The following is a 24,085-nucleotide window of genomic DNA, read 5'->3' on the forward strand; positions in this document are numbered from 1 at the left end:
AGGTAATGAATATGCGCCCAACGCCTAAGGGAGCGAAGACGTGTCCATATTCATTAGCTTAATGAGCGGTACTATGTGACCGCTCGGCACAGGAGAGGAGAACCGCAGCGTCGGAGGGCGAATATGATGTCTTGTTAGCCGGCGACTGCAGCGGTCTCTGTGCTGCAGCCGCCTACTCCTGCCACTGCTCCGCCACTCCCCCGCCAGCGTTCTGCACAATTGACTAGTGTATAAGCCAAGGGGGGGGGATGTTTTCAGCATAAAAAATTACGGTAATCGGCTATTTTTCATTTTTCCAAGAAAATTTACAAAATACATTTTCTAGGGACCTCATTACATTTGAAGTGACTTTGAGAAGCCTGTACGACAGAAAATGCTCAAAAGTGACACCATTCTAAAAACTGCACCCCTCAAAGTGCGCAAAACCACATTCAAGGAGTTTATTAACGCTTTAGGTGTGTCACAGGAAATTAAGCAATATGGAAGGAAAAAAAAAGATACTTTTTTCCCCACAAATGATTTTCTTCCTTAAAGTTTTCATTAGGGTAACTGGAGAAAATGTACTGTACAAGTTGTTGTGCAGTTCTCCTGAGCACACCGATACCTCATATGTGGGGGAAAACTACTATTTGAGTGCACAGCAGGGCTCGGGAAGGGGCACCATTTGACTTTTGGAGCACAAAAATCGTGGCGGATGCCATGTCGCATATGTAGAGTTAATGATGTGCCTAAACGGTGGGAACCCACCCCAAGTGACCCCATTTTGGAAACTACACCCCTCAAGCAACTTATCTAGGTGTATTGAGCACGTTGAACACACAGATGCTTCATGTATGTTATAACGTTGACCGATGAAAATTAAAAATAAATAAATAAATAAACTATTTCTGCAAAAATATTGCTTTGGCTTGGAGTAGATTATGGAAGCCATGTCGCGTTTAAAGAGCTCCTGACATGCCAAAACAGCAGAAACCCCCGCAATTGACCCCTATTTTGGGAACCACACTTCTCAAGGAATTCATCTTGGGGTATAGTGAGCATTTTTAACCATTAGGTGATTCACAGAATTGTATAACATTGTAACATTGGCTGTCTAAATAGAAAATTACCTTTTTTACCACTAAAATGTCTCTTTGACCCCAAGTTTTTAATTTTCAGAAGGGATAATAAGTAAAAATGAACTGTACAATTTGTTACTCAATTTCTCCTGTGTGTGCCAATGACCCCATATGTGGCCTAAAACGACTTTTGAGGCAAATTGCACAGCTCAGAAGGGAGAACCATATTGGAGTGTAGATTTTGTTGTTATGGTTTGGGGTGCCATGACCCAGTGGAAGAGCCCATGAGATGCCAGAACAGCAGAATCCCTCCATAAGTGACCCCATTTTACAAACTACACCTCTTAATGAATTCATCGAAGGATACAGTGATCATACTGACAGCACGGGTATGTCACAGAATTTTATACCATTGGGCAGTAAAGAAAAAATTGCATTTTTACCATACACACAAAATTTCCGCCACAAATTTTACATTTTTGTTCTGGGAAATATGTAAAAATGGCATCAAAATTTCACATTATGTCTCCTTAACATGGCAATACTGTGTCTGCACAGTATTGCTTAGTAGAGTTGAGCGATAGTTGAGCGAATTTGTTCGGGTTCCCTCTTATTCGGCAAGCTATAGTGCTTCTCAAATAAGCTGCAGAGGGAATCAGGCTTTCTGGATCGTGCTGGCTGATCAACCCATGGGCGCCACAGCTACATGTGTCGTGGCTGTGTCACAGCACATGCATGGAGAACCCAACAAACAGGCTCTCCATGCATGTGCTGTGACACAGCCGCGACACATGCAGCTGTGGCGCTAATCAGCCGGCGTGATCCAGGAAGCCGGGTTCCCTCTGCAGCTTATTCGGTAAACGCTTGCCGAATAAGAGGGTACCTGAACAAATTCTCTCAACTCTACTGCTAAGTCACATGGCTAGACTCTGGTTGCAAGGAGCACTGTTTGATTCTTGGAGAACAAATTATCATAAAATAATTGGCTGACTCCATAGACAGAGCCCCTAAGTGCCAGACAAGCAGTATCCCCCCTCAAGAGACCCCATTTTGGAAATTACACCATTCTGGGAATCTATCTACAAGTGTAGTGTCGATTTTGACTTAACGGGTGTTTTCCAGAAACAAGCAGCAGTAGATGTTGCTGAGTGAAAATGCAAATCTGCCAGTGTAATTCCCAGCACAGTGTAGCACCCGTACGTTGTGCCCAACTTGAGCTTCTGTAGACATGGACCCTGTAAGTAAGCTGGCTCTCGTCGCTACAGAAATGCCACATTTGTGGAAGTTAGATGTGGTTTAGGCACACTATGGGGCTCAGAAGGGAGAGGGACATTTGGATTTTGGAGTGCAGAATTCACTGGAATTTGTGTTGGAACAAGCCATAGCGTTTTTCCAGAGCCTTTTGTACTACCAATAAAGTGTAAGCCCCCTTGCCGTTTACAGATGACAGACCTGAGCAGGAACTTAATTTTTTGTGGACTGATTTGAAGCTTTTGTTGGGAACATTTTGCAAAACGTTTGGGATCACATTTATCTGGCGCTCTACGCTGAGCACTTAAATCAGGGTTTCCATCTAAATTTCCGAATGACATGCTTAGATGAAACCCTTGAGGAATACTCTTCTGGCCTCTGTTAAGCAGTGTTTTTATTTTCATAAGTGCCCAAAACTGTGATTGACCTAACTTTCATGCATACCTAACAAGACTGACACGGCTGAATCATAGGCCAGACGGCGTCCACAGTGCCTTCATCTGCCTCACTATAGGAAATTTCCATCTGGAGTTCGTCTGAATCCTGTATTTCAGAGATTTTCGTGGAAGCCCCGATGTATGCACTCAGCGTACAGCGCAGGATAAATGTGAGCCGAGCCTTACTTTAATCTTTGGGAGGCCGATTGAACAAATCAACAACAGTATAAGTGATTAGATGACTTTTTGCTTCTGGTTGGTGCGATTACAGCGATACCAGATTTATATTGTACATGTTTAGCTGATGTCACACCCTTAAAACAATGTTTTGTAAAAGGAAAATAAAAATTTTTTGCATTGCCATATATATTTTTTTTTTTTTTTAAAGCTATCATTTTTATGTGAGGATGTGTTTTTGGGGGGACAAGTTTATATTTTTATTGGTACCACTTTCAGGCACACATTTTTTGATTGCTATTATGATTTTTGGGAGTCAGAATGGGGTATTTAGGAATTGTGCGGTTTGGTTTTGTTTTTTTGTCGTTCACCGTATGGTAAAAGTTATAAAAAAATTTTTTTTAAAAAAACAGCTTTATTCTTCGTGTCAGTACGATTATACGGCGATACTACATGTACATTGTTTTTGCAGGACAAGATGATGTTCTCAGCTATACCAATTTTATTTACATTTCTCTTTTTGACTGCATTTTATTCCACTTTCAATTCGAATGAATGATGAAAGGATAGATTTTTGCCACCTTTTTATTTATTATTTTTACGGTGTTCACTGAAAGGGTTAAATAGTGACAGTTTTATAGGTAGGGTTGTTCCAGATGCGGCAATACTAAATGTGTACCATTTTTGGTTATTGTTTTATTTTACATAAATATACGTTTTTGGTTTTTTTTTGTTTGTTTTTCTATTTTAAGGCCATGTTCACACAGTGCGTTTTTTTTCTGCGGAACCGCAGCGTTTTTGCCGCTGCGGTTCCGCAGCTGTTTTCCATGCAGGGTACAGTACAATGTACCCTATGGAAAACAGGAACTACTGTGCACGTGATGCGGGAATCGGGAAAAAAAGCCGCGCTGAATAGCCGCGGTAAAAAAGAAGTACCATGTCACTTCTTTTTTCGGAGCCGCAGCGGTTCTGCACCCATAGACCTCCATTGTGAGTTCAAACCCGCAGTAAAACCCGCAGATCAAAAATATATCTGCGGGTTTTATTTTGGATTGTGGTGCCGAACCGCTGCAGCAGGAAGTGCGGGGAAGCGGGCAGAAGTGCGTGGGCGGAGTGTGGCTGCCCCGATCCCACCCCCCCATGCTCCGATGCCCCACTCCCCGTGCTCCGATGCCCCCCCCCCCCCCCGTGCTCCGATGCCCCCCCCCCCCCGTGCTCCGATGCCCCCCCCCCCCCCGTGCTCCGATGCCCCCTCCCCCGTGCTCCGATGCCCCCCCCCCCCCCCCCGTGCCCTAATCTCCCCCCCTTATACTTACCCGGCCTCCCGGTGTCCGTCCGGCCGTCTTCTCCCTGGGCGCCGCCATCTTGCAAAATGGCGGGCGCATGCGCAGTGCGCCCGCCGAATCTGCCGGCCGGCAGATTCGTTCCAAAGTGCATTTTGATCACTGAGATAGGTTATATCTCAGTGATCAAAATAAAAAAAATAGTAAATGACACCCCCCCCCCCCCCCCCCTTTGTCACCCCCATAGGTAGGGACAATAAAAAAATTAAGAATTTTTTTTTTTTTTCCCACTAAGGTTAGGTTAGGGTTAGGGGTAGGGGTAGTGTTAGGGTATTTTCAGCCATTTTAACCCTAAAAAACTTCCTAGAAAACACACAGACTCTGCATAGAAAACTGCATAAAAAAACGCATCAAAAAACGCACCAAAAAAGCACCAAAAAAAGGACCTGCGTTTTCTGCAAAGAGCTGCGGTTTCAGTCCTGAAAAAAAAAAGGAGGGAAATCAGGAACGTGTGAACATACCCTTATTATTATTACTCTGTTCACTGATATAATGCATTGCATTGCACCAGCATTGCAATACATTATACCTGTCAGTTTTGAACTGACAGAAGCCTCTTAGACCATGCTTCTGGCATGGTATAAGCAGGCCTTCATAGCTGACAGATTAGGAGGTCGGTATGTGACTTCCTGCTGTCATGGCAACCATTGGGCCCCCACGATGATGTCTTGGGGGCACCGATTGGACGGGAGAGGGAGGCCTGATAGCTATTGATCGCAGCATTTAGTGGGTTAAAATGCCGTGCTGGCATCGCTCCTGGCAGTGAGAGCCGGGTCTCGTCTATCACTTAAGCAGAGCTCCTGGCGATCGTGCCTGCTCAATTGCCAGGATATGCCAGTATGTTCATTTGCGGCAACGCACTGCAAAATAGGATGTACTGCTACCCAGGGCTGTGGAGTCAGTCAGTATAGAATGGACAGACTGACTCCTAAAATATATAATTAATTGTGTTCAGTAGTTCACTGCAGGATGTGCTGTAAATGTTTTCATAAGAATTTGGGAAAGTATAAAATGTCCAATAAACGTCTGTTCTGTTCCTGATCTAAGGATCTCGGATTTTAGGTGAGATGAATCTGTGCTGCTCTTTATGTACCATATTTTCCGGCGTATAAGACGACTTTTTAACCCCTGAAAATCATCTCAAAAGTTGGGGTCGTCTTATACGCCGGGTATGGTGTGTGCAGGGAGCGGTCCTGTATGGTTCCCAGGATCTGGAGGAGAGGAGACTCTCCTTCAGGCCCTGCGATCCATATTCATGTAAAAAAAGAATAAAATAAAAAAAATATGGGATATACTTACCCTCCGAATATGGATATGGATCCCAGGGCCTGAAGGAGAGTCTTCTCTCCTCCAGACCCTGGGAACCATCCGCACCGCACACGCCGTATAAGATGACCCCCATCTTATACGGCGAGTATATCCCAAACTCCATATTTTATATGGAGAAGTTGGGGGTCGTCTTACACGCCCAGTCGTCTTATACACCAGAAAATACGTTACATGCTCAGTAGTGAGGCAGGGCTGTGGGGTTGGAGTCGGAAATCAGAGAAATTGAGGAGTCTGAGTCAGCTGGAGTTGGTGATTTGGCTTACCAACTCCACAGCTCAGCTTGTGCGTCTAATGTCGGGATGGGGTTAAATCCGTTTTTGCTACGTGTTCTAAAGGAAAAAAAAACAATATTTTGTTTCTACAGCATGATCTTTGTTAAAAAAAAAAAAAAAAGTGTTGATAAATTAGTAATCTTGCATTTTTTTTTAGATTCACACCATATATTTTCCAAACAATTTCAGCAATTCTCCTTCTCATCAAAGGCAGGGGGTTACAATGAGAGGTAACACCTATATAAACAGCTAATAAGGAATCCACCAATCACAATAGGTGATGCCACAGCTGACCCTGCTCCTCCCTTCAGAATGGCATTTGCACACGATCATTAGATGCTTCAATACAATAAAAAGTCAGGACCTGACCTTTGTTTATAATGTACATGTGGATTTCCTAAAATACCAAGTTAGTATAAAAAGGCCCCAGTGGGAAGGGTGAAAATCACAACTTTTTATTTTTTATAGTGTGATGAAAAAAAAATGTAAAGCAAGGCGAAAGATCCAGCTCCTTAGACATAAAACAAACTTCTTTGTCACATGTTAAAAATTCCAAGTAGCATTACCAATAAACACCGACATGTTTCTGGTCATTCAAGCACCCTTAGTTATCTTACCTTGACTAAGGATGCTTGATGCATCGGAAACATGTCTGTTTTTTTATTGTTCTAAGCTGATAAGAATTTTTTATTTACTATCCATAAAGATTTTTGTGTCCGTGGAGCTAGAACTTTTCTCTTTGCTTTCAGTTGTGAGTGTTTTAGCAGAAACACTATCTGTGCTCCAGACCGGAATGGAATCTGACATTACTGGTGAGCTGGACGTTTTGTCCATAAAAAAAACTCTGACTCCTCAAATTTACTGACTTCCGACTCCGACCCCACAGCCCTGGCTCACTACTGAGCATGTGCATAAAGTGCAGCACAGATTCATCTCACCTAAAAGCCCAGATCCTTAGATCAGGAACAGAACAGACGTTTATAGGACATTTTAGAACTTTCCCAAATTATTAAAACTTCTACAGCACATCCTGCACTGTACTACCGTACGCAATTTATTATATGTTTTAGAAGTCGGAGTCGGTCCATTTTATACCGACATGGACTCAGCCTCCACAGCCCTGTCTTAAACAGGAGATTATTTTCTGATAATAGTGATTTCAGAGAGGTTATGACTAGAGTTGAGCGAATATGTTTGGAATCGGTCGCCGAATCTGAATTTGCCATATTGGTGCCATATTGGTAACCTGTTCATTCTGAATTTTTCATCATCCGTTCTGAACAAATTGGTTCATTTCTACTCCCATTGACTCCAGCGGCGTTCAGCTGTGTTCGGCAAATATTGCTAAAACAATATTCACTGCCAATCATAATCTGAACCGAATTTTGAAAAATTTGCTCAACTCTAGTTATGACCTGTTAATGCCATGTCAGTGTGTGATCTGCCTTTCAGAAACCTATGTCCTAAATGTTTCCTTAGTTTTTGTATTCTTGATATATACACCTGAAGTGTAATAATGTAATGTAATAATGCCTTTTTTGCTTACAGGGAAAGATCCAAGGACAAAGATGGCCACATTGCCTCAGAAATTGTCTCTTCTGTACAGACCAAAATAACTCAGGTAAATTTATCATAAATGCATGTTTATTAACCATTTTATTATACCATAAAATTTCATCAGCATCAGTGGATTTTATTTTCAAGCTCCTGAAAGAAAAAAGTAAATTTCCATGAAAAAAGTTTGCCAATATGAGAGCTCTGTATTAAATCTTAAAACTAGAGCTGCACTCGTAGGACATAGTGCGCATGTAGTTAGCGAAGCTGTTGGCTTGGATAATCTGCTCTTTAGCAGGGTGCACATCGAGCTATAGGAACAGGATTCTGTAAGCGTTTTAGAAAATGTTAACAATTCTCGACTCATCCATGCATGCCATCGTAGAACTTCAGCAAATTAAGGGTTAATCCCTCAGGTTCACATTTCACTTGTTGGTAATGAGTGGTAATTGCAGTGTGAAATATCTTTAATTATCTGGGTCTACTAAGCTGCCTTCACATTGTTGGGTTGCTAGAACAGATTAGACCCTAATTGATAATGTCAGAACAGGTTATAGGTTAAATGAAAGAAGTAATTAAACACCAGCAAGGCGTGTAGAGATCTACAGTGCACTGAGAAAACGGCTGGGGGGAATCCTAGTTTTACCAGTCTACAGCGATCATATGCTAAATGTAGATGCTCCCAGATTGTAATCCTGTAGAGCAGGGGTCCCCAACTTGTAGCTCGGGAGCCACATGTGGCTCGCGAGCCCGTGATGTGTAGCTCGCGGCTGCCTGCCAGCTTGGTGTATTAGCACCAGGTGTAAATCACTATTAACAGCATATCTTTAAATGGTGACTTTTGTGTGTAGCCCTGTACAGAAGAGCAGATCTGAATGGGGGTGAGATAGGAAACCGTGGAGCTTGGCATACTGCCTTGGTGTGATTTCAGTGGAAAAGCTTTGGTTGTCATTACTAGTGATGAGCGAGTGTACTCGTTGCTTGGGTTTTCCCGAGCACGCTCCGGTGACCTCCGAGTATTTGTTAGTGTTCGGAGATTAAGTTTTCATCACTGCAGATGAATGATTTACAGCTATTAGCCAGCTTGATTACATGTGGGGATTCCCTAGCAACCAGGCAACCCCCACATGTACTAAGCCTTGCTAATAGCTGTAAATCATTCAGCTGAGGTGATGAAAACTTAATCTCCGAACACTAACAAATACTCGGAGGTCACCCGAGCGTGCTCTGGAAAACCCGAGCAACGTGTATATTTGCTCATCACTAGTCATTATACCAGTAATGGAGGCTCTCAGTGTCACTACTGTGGGTGGGGGAAGGAGCTGGTTGTGGCTGAATGTGGCTCACAACCCTCTTTCATAGCTGGATGTGGCTCTCAAGCTTAGAAAGGTTGGGAACCTCTGCTGTAGAGGAAATCCTTTACACAGTTTTATTCTTTATCTAGGTCTACAAAGGCAAATCCTTGGTAACATCATTTGACTGATTCCCTTAAGTGTACTAAGCAAGCACATATCTGTATAGGTCAGCTTACCCCTAAGGAAACTTCCCTTTTGTTTCAAAATTCATTGCCTACATTTCATGAAAATGCATTTTTAAAGTATTCTGCAGTGTAAGATGGCGCTTACTGAATGTATTGGGGGACACTCACTTGGCCGTGATATTCAGGCACACAGGAACACTTTCTACTTAAACAGTCTATGTAGTTTATTATGGCATCATAAACCGTACCACGAACAGTCCATAACACTTCATGGAACACAATAGGCACCAACCGTCGGCATTAAGTTGCAGTCTCTAAACATGCTGGACCTTACTCCGTCCAGTTACCATGGGTGACCACATTCCGCACAGTTCATCAATGTCCATGGAACACAGCAAGCACCAACCGACGGCATTAAGTTGCAGTCTCTAAACATGCTGGACCTTACTCCACGGAACATGTTAATCAGCGACAGTCTGTTCCACTGGCAGATACTTCTCTGCCGTCATTATAACCCCATTTATCTGGAGTTACCTTTCTGGAGCTCCTGCTCCAGACGCTGACTCGTTGTCAGTCCACACTCCTAGGAAGCAGCCTAACGGGGATCCATGCAACCAGGCCACTCTCGACAGTCCAGACTCTGCGAAGGTCGGTAGCTCCCAATGCAGTGCCACGCTGACCCTGCACATTCAGCCTTTCCGTACGCTCTTCAGGACGTCCGTCCCCACCTGGGACCGACCAACACACAGGCCACTGCGTGTGCTGTTCAGGACATCCGTCCCCATTTGGGACCGTCCAACACACAGACCACCAGGTCCCAAAGCCTCACCACGTGCTCTTCGAGGAGATAGCAGAGATAGCACTCCCAATACATAGGCTCTTCCAGGACCTTGCACCCGGACCATACAGATCCAAACACTCTCCACTACAGAGACCATGTGACCAAAGCCTGGTCACATTATGTAGTTGTAACCACTCCCATAGATGGGTGGTGTGTGTAGTTAGCCAGACCCGCCCAGCTCTCCAGCTAACCCTGCAAGCCTCCCTTTAAAAACTATAGAAACACTTGTGGGACTACAGGTCCCAGAACAACATTACTGGCTTACAGCGCAGAGTCCCTCTGCGACACATATCGGCCATTTACAATCCTGCCGGTCACTGTTTCGCCCTCATAATCACATATGCCTTCATGCGCATCCCGAGGAGCACCTACAGCGCCCCCTAGCTGCAACAGGGATCACAGCAGATTACATGCTTTGTGTTCCATGAGTTGGCCTGTATAGACAAAAGCCGTTTTTGTTGGACACACTGACCAGTTCTGCCACCTGTTTTCCCTTTGGACTTGACAACAGTAGGTTTATTTTGGCCAAAATTGTCCCTACTGGACTCAAGCGAATATCGCCATTGTGTATGCACATGCACAGAGCAGGGGGTTGGCCAACTTAGAGACAAAGACGATTTGGCACACATGCAGGTTTTAACTTGAGATACTACTGACAAATTTAACCAGTGCTGTAAAGTTCGTGCCGGTGGGGGTAGAGTTGGCCGGCCTGACTGACTGTGGGATGGTGATCTGGACCGTACAGCCCTGTCTAAGATGCACCGAGCTGATATTTTGCCTAAAACTTTAGTGAATGGTTTCCTGTGATGTTTACCACAGATTTTGGCGCATAAAGTGGTATTCCTCTTAGGCAATCTGCCTCCTGTGTGTTAACTTCATAACTCCATTTAACAGTCTGGGATGTTTTGGGCTAAAATCCGGCCTGGTGCAGTTTTTAGGTTTGTATGTTTGATTTTCACTAAATGATTCCATATACAAGTAATGGTACATTTTATACAGTCCAGGTCACCCCCCTGGTCCAGGGCCACTTCAGTAGTCCATAACCACGAGAGGGGTGGTTGCATAGTATTGCAATAGGCCTACATATTAGAAGAGGTTCCTGTGATCCCAGCAGTTAGGAGGTGGTTTGCAGGGCGCCTGACTGGTGATGACAGACTAAGTATGTGGTCACTGGGCCAGGGTCGTGTGCATCAATTTGTTCCGCTCTAGAGCATTTTCTTTTTCTTGATGGAAAATATTCTTTAGGTTTCTACACTAGTTATGTCATCACTGATATTTCATGCTTTATGTACACTGTGTGCAGAATTATTAGTCAAGTTGTATTTTGAATACTTTTTATACATTTTGTCCTACTCCAAGCTGTTCAGGCTTGAGAGCCAACTACCAATTAAGTAAATCAGGTGATGTGCATCTCTGTAATGAGGAGGGGTGTTGTGTAATGACATCAAAACCCTAAATAAGGTGTGCTTAATTATTAGGCAACTTCCTTTCCTTTGGCAAAATGGGTCAGAAGAGAGATTTGAGGGGCTCTGAAAAGTCCAAAATTGTGAGATGTCTTGCAGAAGGATGCAGCAGTCTTGAAATTGCCAAACTTTTGAAGCGTGATCACCGAACAATCAAGCGTTTCATGGCAAATAGCCAACAGGGTCGCAAGAAGCGTGTTGGGCAAAAAAGGCGCAAGATAACTGCCCATGAATTGAGGAAAATCAAGCGTGAAGATGCCATTTGCCACCAGGTTTGACATATTTCAGCACTGCAATGTTACTGGAGTAACAAAAAGCACAAGGTGTGCGATACTCAGGGACATGACCAAGGTAGGGAAGGCTCAAAAATGACCACCTTTGAACAAGAAACATAAGATAAAACATCAAGACTAGGCCAAGAAATATCTTAAGACTGACTTTTCAAAGGTTTTATGGACTGATGAAATGAAAGTGAATCTTGATGGGCCAGATGGATGGCCAGAGGCTGGATCTGTAAAGGGCAGAGAGCTCCATTCCGACTCAGATGCCTGCAAGGTGGAGGTGGGGTACTGGTATGGGCTGGTATAATCAAAGATGAACTTGTGGGACCTTTTCGGGTTGAGGATGGAGTGAAGCGTAACTCCTAGACTTACTGCCAGTTTCTGGAAGACGACAACTTCAAGCAGTGTTACAGGAAGAAGTCGATATCGTTCAAGAAAAACATGATTTTCATGCAGGACAATGCTCCATCACATGCCTCCAACTACTCCACAGCGTGGCTGGCCAGTAAAGGTCTCAAAGAAGAAAAAATAAAGACATGGCCCCCTTGTTCACCTTATCTGAACCCCATAGAGAACCTCATAAGGTCCCTCATAAAATGTGAGATCTACAGGGAGGGAAAACCATACACCTCTCGGAACAGTGTCTGGGAGGCTGTGGTGGCTGCTGCACGCAATGTTGATCGTAAACAGATCAAGCAACTGATAGAACCTATGGATGGAAGTCTGCTGAGTGTCATCATAAATAAAAGGTGGCTATATTGGTCACTAATTTTGGGGGGTTTTGTTTTTGCCTGTCAGAAAAGTTTTTTTCTAAATTTTGTGCAGTCACTGTATTTTTCGGACTATAAGACGCACCGGACTATAAGACGCACCCAGGTTTTACAGGTGGAAAATAGGGGAAAAAAAATTTTAAGCAAAAAAAGTGGTAAAATATTTAAAAACATAAATAACATACTATAACATAAATAACATACTATTATATGTGGTGTTATTATATATAATAGTATGTTATTATGTTGGAAGCTACGGATGTGAAGACGCTGGAGGGTGAGTATAAGAATGGGGGCATAGGACTTATATTTAAAGCACCACTCCAACATTGAAAAATAACACTAGAGTGCTGCTTTATGATCTCATGGGAGAACTATAACTCCCTGCATGTCCTGCAGATCCTATAGCATGCTGGGAGTTATAGTTCACCACAGGAGTGGCAGAGTGCTTTGTGTGTTGTAAAGACTAACCTTTTAATTGTGGCAGCCAGCCAGCCACGCTGTGGTGAGGTAAAGAGCTGGAACATCCCATAACTGCACATAGCCCTCCCTCTTGTTGCCTCTCCACAGCACAGGTTAGAAGAGGAAGCCTGCAGATTCTAATGCAGTGTCTGAAGGACCTGTGATGACATCAGACGAGGGAGGGCTCTGTGCTGCCATGTGATGCTCCAGCCCGCCCACTTCATGACATCACACAGGTCCTTATGCCTCAGCACCCAGCACAGCCCAGGCAGGTATGCGGCAATCTTGTCTCCCCTGGCCCCTGCTGCTGCCCCCTCCTCCACCAGCTACACAGATCTCCCCAGCTGCTGCAGGAATCCGGCGCTGGGGAGACTGTGTCCCTGTGTAAGTGAAGGACTATTCAATGGCTGCTCCCCGCTCACTGCTCAGCAGACAGGTGTGCGGCGAAGCGGCTAATTAATATTCACTGCACTTTAATCATCGGGACCACGTGGTTTCACTGCAGCCAGGCAGTGGGGACTTTTTCTGCCTCCTGTGAGTGGGATCACAGTGGATCCCACTCGCTGCTGCCACCCCCTCCCCACATGTTACATCTGGACTATAAGACCCACCCACACTTTCCTCCCAAATTTGGAGGAAAAAAAGTGCGTCTTATTGTCTGAAAAATACGGTATATTGGTTTACCTGGTGAAAATAAACAAGTAAGATGGGAATATATTTGGTTTTTATTAAGTTGCCTAATAATTCTGCACAGTAATAGTTACCTGCACAAACCGATATCCTCCTAAGATAGCCAAATCTAAAAAAAAAAACACTCCAACTTCCAAGTATATTAAGCTTTGATATTTGAGTCGTTTGGGTTGATTGAGAACATAGTTGTTGATCAATAATAAAAATAATCCTCTAAAATACAGCTTGCCTAATAATTCTGCACACCGTGTATATTACACTCATCATTATGCGCTAATGTCAGATACTCCGGTAACTAAAGGTTCCTGGGCTTATGGCGCCTAAGCCGCCTCTGTCTCACTGATTTTTCTTGGCATTTATTCAGAAACATAACGAACATGCTGGCAGACACAATATAGCAAATGTAATAACCCAAAATAGAACACAGTGTAGAGTATCTGCCTGGGTCATTTGACACCTGATTATGCTGTTAAATTATATTAGCAGTTTAAGTGGAAGTGTAAAATATTGTCATTTGCATGGAGATTTCTTCAGAATCGGGGTGTTTCATGTAAAAGTACGTCTGTATAGAAAAGTCCTGTCTGTAGTTCAGTGATGCATCTCCAGTAAAATGTAATATTCTTTGTATTTTCTTCCCCAGGATTTAATGGCTAAAGTAAGAGCAATGCTGGCAGCATCAAAAAACATGCGCACCGGTGCCTCCTGATACACTCAATTATAGAGGGAAGAAGAAGCCACGTCACAGGCGGAGATCCTAGATGATCAGTTTTCCACTTTTATGCTGTAATTCTACATGATTTCCACGTGAAATCAAATTACAAATGGTCAATTTTTTATTGACCTTTTCCTTTCAAATGTTACAGAGATACATTTCCCATGATGCCTATCAACCCATATGTTCCAGGATATAAAATTAGCTTCGTCTGTTTAAAGGGGTTGTCCAGCCTTAGGGTACAAGTCTGCAGTTGCCCTATGTGACTGTACACGCCTAGTTGGATTGTGGCTGGAAGTATGCAGATCACATACTAGCAGTCACACAACCTCCTGCTTCTTGCACCAGAGAATCCTCATAATGCGCAGTATGAGCTGTGAGGATTCACAAATCTGCATCCACATGGTGACTGCAGACTTGTACCCTACGGCCGGTCAACCACTTTAAGGTCCATCTCACACATTCATGAAACATTCTGTGTTTGGATTGGCCTGGTCTCTTGGTCTCCTGATCTGAGCTAGTTGCCTCATAAGCCTTCTATGAGGATGTTAGCTCAGGTCAGGAAATCCAGCAGTGGTGCCAGATATTCCTATCCAAGCATAGGTCTTGTGAAACTGTTCTGACTTACTGGGCATCTGGTGGTGCTTCCTGGGACATGTAGACCAGCAACATTTGTGATTTTGCAGGATACTTTATAAATTGACCAGCATAAGACCCTGTGTATATTTGTATATATTTTGTTTGTGTAATAAAGTGCTATAAAAAAAAATCTTTGGTTTTTTGTGTTTTTTTTAAAGGGGAAATGTTTTAATGATTGCACGATTCATAAACCTATGCATATTAAAACAGAGGTCTACTTTCCTTAAGAAAAACCTGTCACTGTGTCAAACTTGGCCAGTTTTCGTTCTTATTTCCATTGCTCACCCGAGTATTGAGTTTGGATTTTTTTTTCTTCAATCCAACATGTATTCAAGCAAATGGGCACTTTCTATTTAGTGCTAATTGTTATAGTCTTTACTAAGGGGGTGCAGCTCACAGGAATTTCTGAAGGATTGGCTTTCTGTAGCTCTCTCTCTCTCTACTTGGTAAAGACCATAAAAATTAGCACTAGATAAAAACGTCCCTATCTATATACCCTGTAGGAGACTTAAGAATTAAAATACTACGGGAAGCTGTGGGAATTATAGTCCACCGTTCATAGTCCAAGTCTGGCCACTTTTAATTTGATGACCGGTCCTGTTTTAAATTGGTAAAATGACAACGACAACGTACTTGTAAAAGAAAAGAACTTTGCAATTTACTTATTAAAAATCTTTTCTATTCTCAAGAAAAAAAAAAGTAGTTTTTAACTTTGTGGTCTGCTGCTCAATTCCTGTGTCACCGGTCACTTCTGCTGTCTTATCGACAGTGGACAGTCTAAAATGCAAAGTGTGCAGCACTCTGGTTTTTTACTATAAAGCTTGTAAGCGCTGCTCTGAAGCTAGCCTGATGGTTGAATCCTGCCAGCTTTAGGGCTACTGCCCTCGTCCAGGCCTGCCTCTATGTGCAGCAATAAAGAGCTCAGTTTACAAGAGCATGGCTCAGCCATGTTGCTAGTGCAAAACTGTCAATCCTCCATAGCACAGTGCCCCCCTGCAGCAGGAAACCAGGAGGAGAGGGAGCGGTGCATTCCTAAAGATAGGATATGCGACAGACCTTTTAAGGGTGCTCATATCTGAAAATTCCTTCATCACTTCTCCAAGTTATATGGTTGCAGACATCAATGGAAAGTTTGAACATGTCGGAATTCAACATTCTCCACTGAAACATGAATGTCCACCTGAAATGCATGTCGAGAACAATTATATGTGGCCTCGAGCTAATTTCAGGTTTGATTGCAATTGAAAAAAAACACATACCATAAGAATACAGCCTTCCCAAAACCTGTCTGCTGACAAATGCACTTCTTGCAGGATGCAGCAGGCCCCCACTAATAAAGGCAGGGTCAGCACAGGTGCAATCTACTGATAAAAACAGACACCCCCCACATCTACCAGATTATGTAGGGGTTGGCTGTTTAGTAGAAAAAATTACACACAAATAGGGTTTGCGTAGAACGCCAGTCACACAGTAATGTGCGATGCAAAGTGTCCTTGCCCATAATATCAGGCGGGCTGCCCAGCACTATACATGCACCCCACAGGAACAGACGCCCTAATACGCCAAGCCAACAAAATGGGGCCTAGCTGCATCCTGCAAAAAATAAGTGGGGAAAGATTAATGCATATGATAAATACATTAAATGAGGTATTTATTGCAACAGGGCTCTGAGAAATTAAGACCCTGCTATAATCTTAAAAACGTTTAAATAGTAGTGCCTGTTTGAAGTTGTTTAATATTGTGGTTACACAGTCCGCTCTTTTTCCCCATAAAACGATAAAAAAGGATTTGGCTGTTCGTACAACATATCATGCCATATCAGACCCTCAGGGCATCATTTGTAACATAGCCATCTTAGGTGGCCAGTGTAGCACATACAGAAGTATTCTTTGGAACACATGTAAATTATGATGAAAGAATCACTTACCAGTAACAAATTTTATTTAACGCTGCAGCTTTTCTCCTAAGGGAAGTCTTCAGAAATAATGTCCAGTGTGCACTTACCCCTAAAATAGAAGGATCACCAGACATTAGATACATGATATACTGAATTTGGAAGTAAACCACACAATTAAATGACAAAACTTACGCAGTCATGGCTAAAAGTGTTGGCATCCTTGAAATTGTTCCTGAAAATGAAGTATTTCTCCCAGAAAATTATTGCAATTACTATTGTTTTTTATATCCATGTTTATTTCCTTTGAGTATTTACAACAACACAAAACATCTTTCAAGTATATTTGGGGTTGGAAGACTCATGACCTAGAATGCAAACCCAGTTTTCTGACAGTGGGCACTACATTGCGACACAAAATCCTTTTGGTAATCTTCAGATTCCGTGATGCCTTGCAGACACAGTCAACACACACCCAGTACCAGAGCAGCAAACCATCTTTTGAACCACCACCTTAGTTTACTATAAGTACTGTGTTCTTTTCTTTCTTCGCCTCATTCAATTTTCAGTAAACAGTAAAATGATGTGCTTTACCAAAAAGCTCCATCTTGGTCTCATCTGTCCACAAGATGCTTTCCCAAAAGGTTTTTGCTTACTGACGTAGGTTTTGGCAAACTGAAGTCTAACTTTATTTCCTCGGATGGGTCCTCCTGGGTCCCTGTCAGTGTTTTATTTAATTCAAATGTCAACAGAGTTTGCGCTGACAGTGATGCATCCTGAACCCTGCAGGGCAACTTGAAATTATTTGGAACTTAATTGGGGCTGCTTATCTACCATCAAGACTATCCTGTGTTGCAACATTTCATAATTTTTTCTCTGCCGTCCATGTCCAGGGAGATTAGCTACAGTGCCATAGGTTGTAAACTTCTTGATTTATGCTGCTCACCGTGGACAAAGGAATATCAAGATCTTTGGAGATTGATTTTTAACTTTGAGATTGTTGATATGTTTCAACAATTTTGATTCTAAAGTCCTCAAAAGTTCTCTTCTCTTTCTAATCTTCATGCTTAGTGTGGTACACACAATGCAAAGATTGAGTCATCTTCTCTTCTTTTTAACCCCTTAGTGACAGAGCCAATTTGGTACTTAATGACCAGGCCAATTTTTGCAATTGGAAATCCTGAAAACATGACCTGTTGGTGGCTCTTGAGGACCGGAGTTGGGGAACACTGCCCTAACCTAACCCTACCCCTAACCCTAACCTAACCCTACCCCTAACCCTAATTTTAGCCCCAACTGCTGTTCTCCTGCCGGCCGGCAGATGGAGACAGATGGCGGGCGCACTGCGCATGCGTCCGCCATGTTCTTCTGCCGGCGGCCAGGAGGAGCAGCAAGAGGATCCAGGGACACAGGTGAGTATTGTAGGGTCCCCAAATCCCCCTATTTCTCTAGTCACCTTCCACGACGGCATATGGAGGTTGTCTCTTTGCCCTAATGGGGAACAGGAAACACAAGAGAGGTTAAAAGCACCTCCCACCTCCCATTCACCAGTGTCTTTCCTGTTCCCCATGGGACAGGGAGAGGTTCCATATGCTGTAGTGGCCGGTGGCTACAGTCATTCTTCAGGTCCTACCTGTGTTTCAGCCAGGCAGCTGGGGTCGCCTTGTGCCTCTCCGTGGGCTGCTCCCGTCGTCCTGCTTGGCAGGTACCTCGGGACCCTTACCGGCCTTCCTGCGCCCCCGCGAGGGTAAAGCAGGCCGGGATCCCCAGCCGGGATCCTCTCTGAGCTTCCCGGCTTCCTCCCTCCATGCTGCTCGGTTCGGCGTTCCGGAAGTGACGTCAGCGGTCGCGCGCGCGTCACTTCCGGTTTTCGTATCTCCCTGAAGCCGGCTCTTCCGGGTTTCGCCGGCGTCGGTGCCAATGGCGTCCCACACGTGGATCCTGGAGGAGGAGGAGGGGAAAATCCTATCGCTGGAGGCAGGTGCTAGGAGACCTACTCCATATAAGCCTGCTGAACCACCACTGAAGGTAAGACTATAATCTCTTCAGTATGGATGGTTCTTTGTGCCCTGCGTCTGCAGAGCCCAGCGCTACCCCTGCTACTGTGAGTTTGCAGGGTCTGGATCCGGGAGGTAGTTTTATTAGGGGTTAGCTCCTCATTCTTCTCTCCCTCTCTGTTTCAGGGAGAAAAGTCTGCCCCTAGAGCTGCTATTAGGAAGAAGTGTCCGGTCTGTTCTGCAAAGCTCCCTCCTACTTGGGATAAAAAACTATGTCAGCATGCACTGACAAGATAGTAAATGCCGAGCAACCATCCCTTCTAGATGAGATACGCTCTCGTTAAACAGGAGGTACAATCTTCCTTGGCAGCCTTCACACCTCCACCCCCGCCTCCGCCACCACATTCCCCAGCTAAGAAGAGGAAGATTCAGGTCGTTGAATTGGATTCGGATTCAGACCACTCTCTTTCTTCATCTGCTGGCTGGGAAGATCCAGCATCCCCTAAGGCTGAGGTCAGGAAATACCTCTTCTCCTCGGATTATATTGAGGACCTGGTGTCTGCTGTTCGTAACACCATGGGGCTTGAAGAGGAAACTGTACCACAGTCCATACAGGATCATATGTTTGGTGGGCTCAGATCGGAGAAAAAGGCAGGATTCCCCGTTCATGCAAATGTTATTAATATGATTGAGCAAGAGTGGGAACTCCCAGAGAAGCGCCTTAGTATGCCTTCTGAGATGAAACATAGATTTCCTCTAGAAGGTGACCTTGTCAAACTTGACATTCCCAAGGTGGATGTGCAGGTGGCCAGAGTCGCCAAAAGAACTGCTCTCCCCTTTGAGGATGCGTCGCAGTTGAAAGACCCTATGGATAGGAAGATTGAGTCTCCTGAAGAAATCATGGGAGTCTTCTTCTGTCCTCAAGGCTAATATTGCCTCCACCTGTGTAGCGAGGACCCTTTCCTGTTGGCTGGAGAAATTAGAATCGCACATTTCTCAGGGTACCTCCAGAAGTGAGATGTTGGATTCTCTCCCTATCTTACATAAGGCTACTGGGTTTCTGGCGGATGCTTCTCTGGAATCCGTTAGAATTGCCGCCAGATCTTTAGTGCTCTCTAACTCTGCCAGAAGAGCCCTCTGGCTTAAATTATGGAGTGGTGACATCACGTCTAAGGCCAAGTTATGTGCCATCCCCTTTAAGGGAGACTATGTGTTTGGTCCAGCTTTAGACGACATTTTGGATAAAGCGACCGACAAGAAAAAGGCGCTCCCGGAGCAAAAACAACCAAGAAAACGTTTTTTTCGTGCCCCACTGTCTCAGCCCTCTCAGCCGAGGGGTAAAGGCAAGACCGGCAGGTGGAGCTATGCTAAAGGCAGAGGGAAAAATATCTTCGTCCCTCAACAACAGCAGTAGCAGCAACAGACCCGGTGGGGGGAAGACTCTCAAAATATGTGGGAAAACATCACCAGCTCCCACTGGGTCCTCAATGTTATCAAGGAGGGCCTATTGATCGAGTTAACTTCTCCCCCCCCTCAGGGTCTAAAGATTACCACCCTCTCAATGAGGGATCACAAACTGCTAACTCTGGGTCTCAGAGACCTTTTAAGATCAAATGTGATCTCCCCAGTTCCACAGTCAGAATGGGGTCAGGGACATTATTCCCGTTTATTTCTGGTACCAAAACCATCAGGGGAAGTACGTATCATCATAAATCTAAAGGGTCTGAATCAACATGTAAAATATCGAAGATTCAAGATGGAGTCTGTAAAATCAGCCATTCCTTTAATACATCAGCACGCCTTTATGGCGACAATCGACCTGAAAGATGCGTATTTTCATATCCCTATTCACCCGAGACACAAAAAATATCTCAGGTTTGCGATTCAGGGGAATCATCAGGTGGAGCACTATCAGTTTGGAGTCCTTCCCTTCGGCATCTCATCAGCTCCGAGAGTGTTCTCCAAAGTAATGGCGGAAGCCGTGTCGTTCATTCGGAGACAAGGGGTTTGTATAGTGCCTTATCTGGACGATCTGCTGATAGTGGCTCCCACCAAAATGACCCTGGTATCTCATGTATCAACCACATTAGAGATATTGAAGTCTCTGGGTTGGATACCGAACATAAAGAAATCCCTGCTTCAACCCTCAAAAACCAGAAAGTTTTTGGGAGTAATACTGGACTCGGAAAAACAGATGTCCTTCCTTCCAGAAGATCACAGACTACCATTAGTAGTAAAGGTCAAAAAATACAAGGAGATGAGATCTCCCACACTCCGGGAAGGAATGTCACTATTAGGCTCCATGACAGCCTGCATTCAGTCGGTGGCTTGGGCTCAAGCCCACTCAAGAATTCTCCAGACCCATGTGCTAGACAATTGGGATGGTCGTCCTGGCTCTTTAAACAAGAGGATTCACACTCCAGGTCGAGTGAAAGCATCCTTAACATGGTGGATGAAGTCCGAAAACCTTTGCAGGGGTGTGAGTTGGATTCAATTCCCGTTAACCACAATCAAATCAGATGCCAGCAAGAGAGGCTGGGGAGCCATGATAAATCATGTTCCTTATCAGGGTCTTTGGGACCCGTCAATCAGAGAGAGATCATCAAACTTCCGAGAACTCAAAGCTGTGGAAGAAGCTCTCCTTGCAGCAAATCATCAACTCTCTGGACAACATGTCCAGATATACTCGGACAATATGACCACGGTGGCTCACATCAGGCATCAGGGCAGTACAAGATTTACCAGCCTAAAAAATATCTCTGCCCGAATCTTTGCCTGGGCCGAGAAACATTTACTGTCCCTGACGGCAACTCATCTAAAAGGTACTGCCAATTTTCAGGCAGATTATTTGAGCCGACAGGATATTCACCCAGGCGAATGGAGTCTGGATCGGCAAACTTTCAACTTTTTGGTAAACAGATGGGGTCTCCCGGAGGTCGACCTCTTGGTTCTCACCAGAATGCGAAAGTAGGAATATTTTTCTCCCTGGATCCAAGAGGAAATCCCAGAGCAGTAGATGCCTTAGTTCAAGATTGGCATTTTCATCTGGCGTACGCATTTCCGCCCATTCCGATTCTTGCAAAGGTGCTACGGAAAATTCGGATAGAAAAGACTCCAACTATTTTGGTTGCTCCATTTTGGCCCAAGAGAAGTTGGTTCAACCTGATTGTTCAACTTCAGGTGGACGGACCGATAATGTTACCGATAAAGGCCAATCTCCTTTCCCAGGGCCCAGTTCTTCACTCGGATCCTCAGAGATGGAATTTAGCGGCTTGGTTTCTGAAGCCAACGTGCTGAGAGCGAAAGGGTTATCAAACCCTGTTATAGCTACTCTTCAAAAATCCAGAAAACCGGTAACAAATGCTATTTATAACAAAATCTGAAAAAAAAAAAAATTTCATCTTTTTGTCTGCCTAACCCTCCAGACCCTCTCAGGCCAGACATATCTAAGATATTAGACTTTTTACAAAGAGGCCTAGAAATTGGTCCAAAACCCAGTACTCTGAAAGTCCAGGTCTCTGCGCTCAGTTCCATCTTTGATCAAGATCTAGCAGGACATCGCTGGATTAAAAGGTTCATGACCTCTGCAAACAGAATGAACCCTAGGAAGCAAATTATAGTTCCTCCATGGGATCTCAATGTTGTGCTTCAAGGCCTTACAGGTCCACCGTTTGAACCTTTGTCTACCTGTTCCCCACAAAATCTCGCCTACAAGACTGTTTTCTTGGTAGCTATAACTTCAGCTAGAAGAGTGGGTGAATTACAGGCCTTATCAATAAGAGAACCTTATCTACTGGTTAGAGAGACTCAATAATACTCCGTCTTGATCCCTCTTTCCTCCCAAAAGTGGTCTCTGAATTCCATCGTTCTCAAGAAATAGTGTTACCAACCTTTTGCAATAATCCTGCAAACTCTGAGGAAAGAAGATTTAATACTCTCGATGTTAGGCGTATCCTGCTACATTACTTGGATCAAACCAGTGCTCTTAGAGTTGATCACAACCTTTTTGTCCACTCCTCAGGTCAAAATAAAGGGAAGAAGGTAGCCAAGAGTACCATTGCTACATGGATTAAAAAAGCCATTACAGAAGCTTACCTTGCTCAAAATAAACTACCTCCGGTAGGAATCAAGGCCCATTCAACTAGATCTACGTCGGTCTCCTGGGCAGAAAGAGCAGGCGCATCTCCAGAGCAGATCTGCAGGGCAGCTACGTGGTCGTCACTCCATACCTTCTCCAAACATTATAGGTTGGATGTATTATCCAATAGAGATTTAGTCTTCGGCCGCAAGGTTCTTCAGGCCGTTGTCCCTCCCTAGTGCCAATTAGTTGGTATTCCTCCATATGCCGTCGTGGAAGGTGACTAGAGAAAATAGAATTATTCTTACCGTTAATTCGGTTTCTAGGAACCTTCCACGACGGCGCTAATTTCCCACCCTCTATATTTCCTGGACTAATTCTGGGACTCAGAAGGTAAACCGGTGCTATGGTTTCAGTTATAAGTCACTGGTGAATGGGAGGTGGGAGGTGCTTTTAACCTCTCTTGTGTTTCCTGTTCCCCATTAGGGCAAAGAGACAACCTCCATATGCCGTCGTGGAAGGTTCCTAGAAACAGAATTCACGGTAAGAATAATTCTATTTTCTCTGTCCTCTGATGTGCGATCACATCAGAGGACAGAGAATTACACTTTACTTTTTTTTTTTTTTTTTTTTTTTTGCGGTCGCCGGTAAACAGTTAATTACCGGCGATCGCAAAATAGGGGTCGGTAAAACCGACCCCGATCATGCTCTTTGGGGTCTCGGCTACCCCCGGCAGCCGAGACCCCAAAGATTCTCCCGGTCCCGGACGTCGGGCGCACTGCGCATGCGCCCGCCATTTTGAAGATGGCGGCGCCCACCGGGAGACACGAGGAGCATCGGGGAAGCTAAGTGAGTATTGGGGGGCCACCTGGGACCCCTTTTCTCTGTCCTCCGATGTGCGATCACATCGGAGGACAGAGAAATTAAAAAGGGATCGCTTTTTTGGGGGTTTTTTTTTGCGATCGCCGGTAAACGGTTAATTACCAGTGATCGCAAATGCGGGGTGGGTTAAAAACCCCCCGAATCATGTTCTCTGGGGTCTCGGCTACCCCCGGCAGCCAAGACCCCGGAGAAAATCGGCCTCTGGGGGGCGCTATTGACTTTTTCCACAGTGCCGTTAATTAACGGCGCTGTGGTTTAAGTACCCTTAGCGGCCGCCGTTAAAAGGCGTATCGGCGGTCGCTAAGGGGTTAATCATATTGTCCACACTTCTTACTTGCCACACCTATTACTTGAGTTTCAACTAGCATCATATGCTTGAAACAAAGTTGTTTACTCACAATTTTGGAAAGGGTCATTTTTGTGGTTTTGTGTGAAATGATGTCCAATTTGCCTTTCTTTCCTCAGTTTTTTTTGT

At 44.3% G+C, this 24,085-nt stretch overlaps 1 protein-coding gene across 5 annotated transcripts in view; it reads left to right on the plus strand.

Moving 5' to 3' along the window:
* Nucleotides 1-14,881, plus strand: part of SFSWAP (splicing factor SWAP) — a 192,660-nt gene extending 177,779 nt beyond the window's left edge. For 2 of the 5 annotated variants that reach the window (XM_069756059.1, XM_069756057.1), the window contains 2 exons: nt 7,416-7,488; nt 14,049-14,255. In XM_069756059.1, the coding sequence (XP_069612160.1) occupies nt 7,416-7,488; nt 14,049-14,114 (139 nt within the window). In that variant the 3' untranslated portion in view covers nt 14,115-14,255. Of the gene's footprint in view, nt 1-7,415; nt 7,489-14,048 lie in introns of all 5 variants that reach the window. The other 3 variants (XM_069756058.1, XM_069756061.1, XM_069756060.1) reach the window with 3 other exon arrangements.
* The last annotated feature ends 9,204 nt before the right edge of the window (nt 14,882-24,085 follow it).

Source organism: Ranitomeya imitator, chromosome 1, assembly GCF_032444005.1.
Source record: "Ranitomeya imitator isolate aRanImi1 chromosome 1, aRanImi1.pri, whole genome shotgun sequence".
In the NCBI taxonomy this organism is placed as follows: domain Eukaryota; kingdom Metazoa; phylum Chordata; class Amphibia; order Anura; family Dendrobatidae; genus Ranitomeya; species Ranitomeya imitator.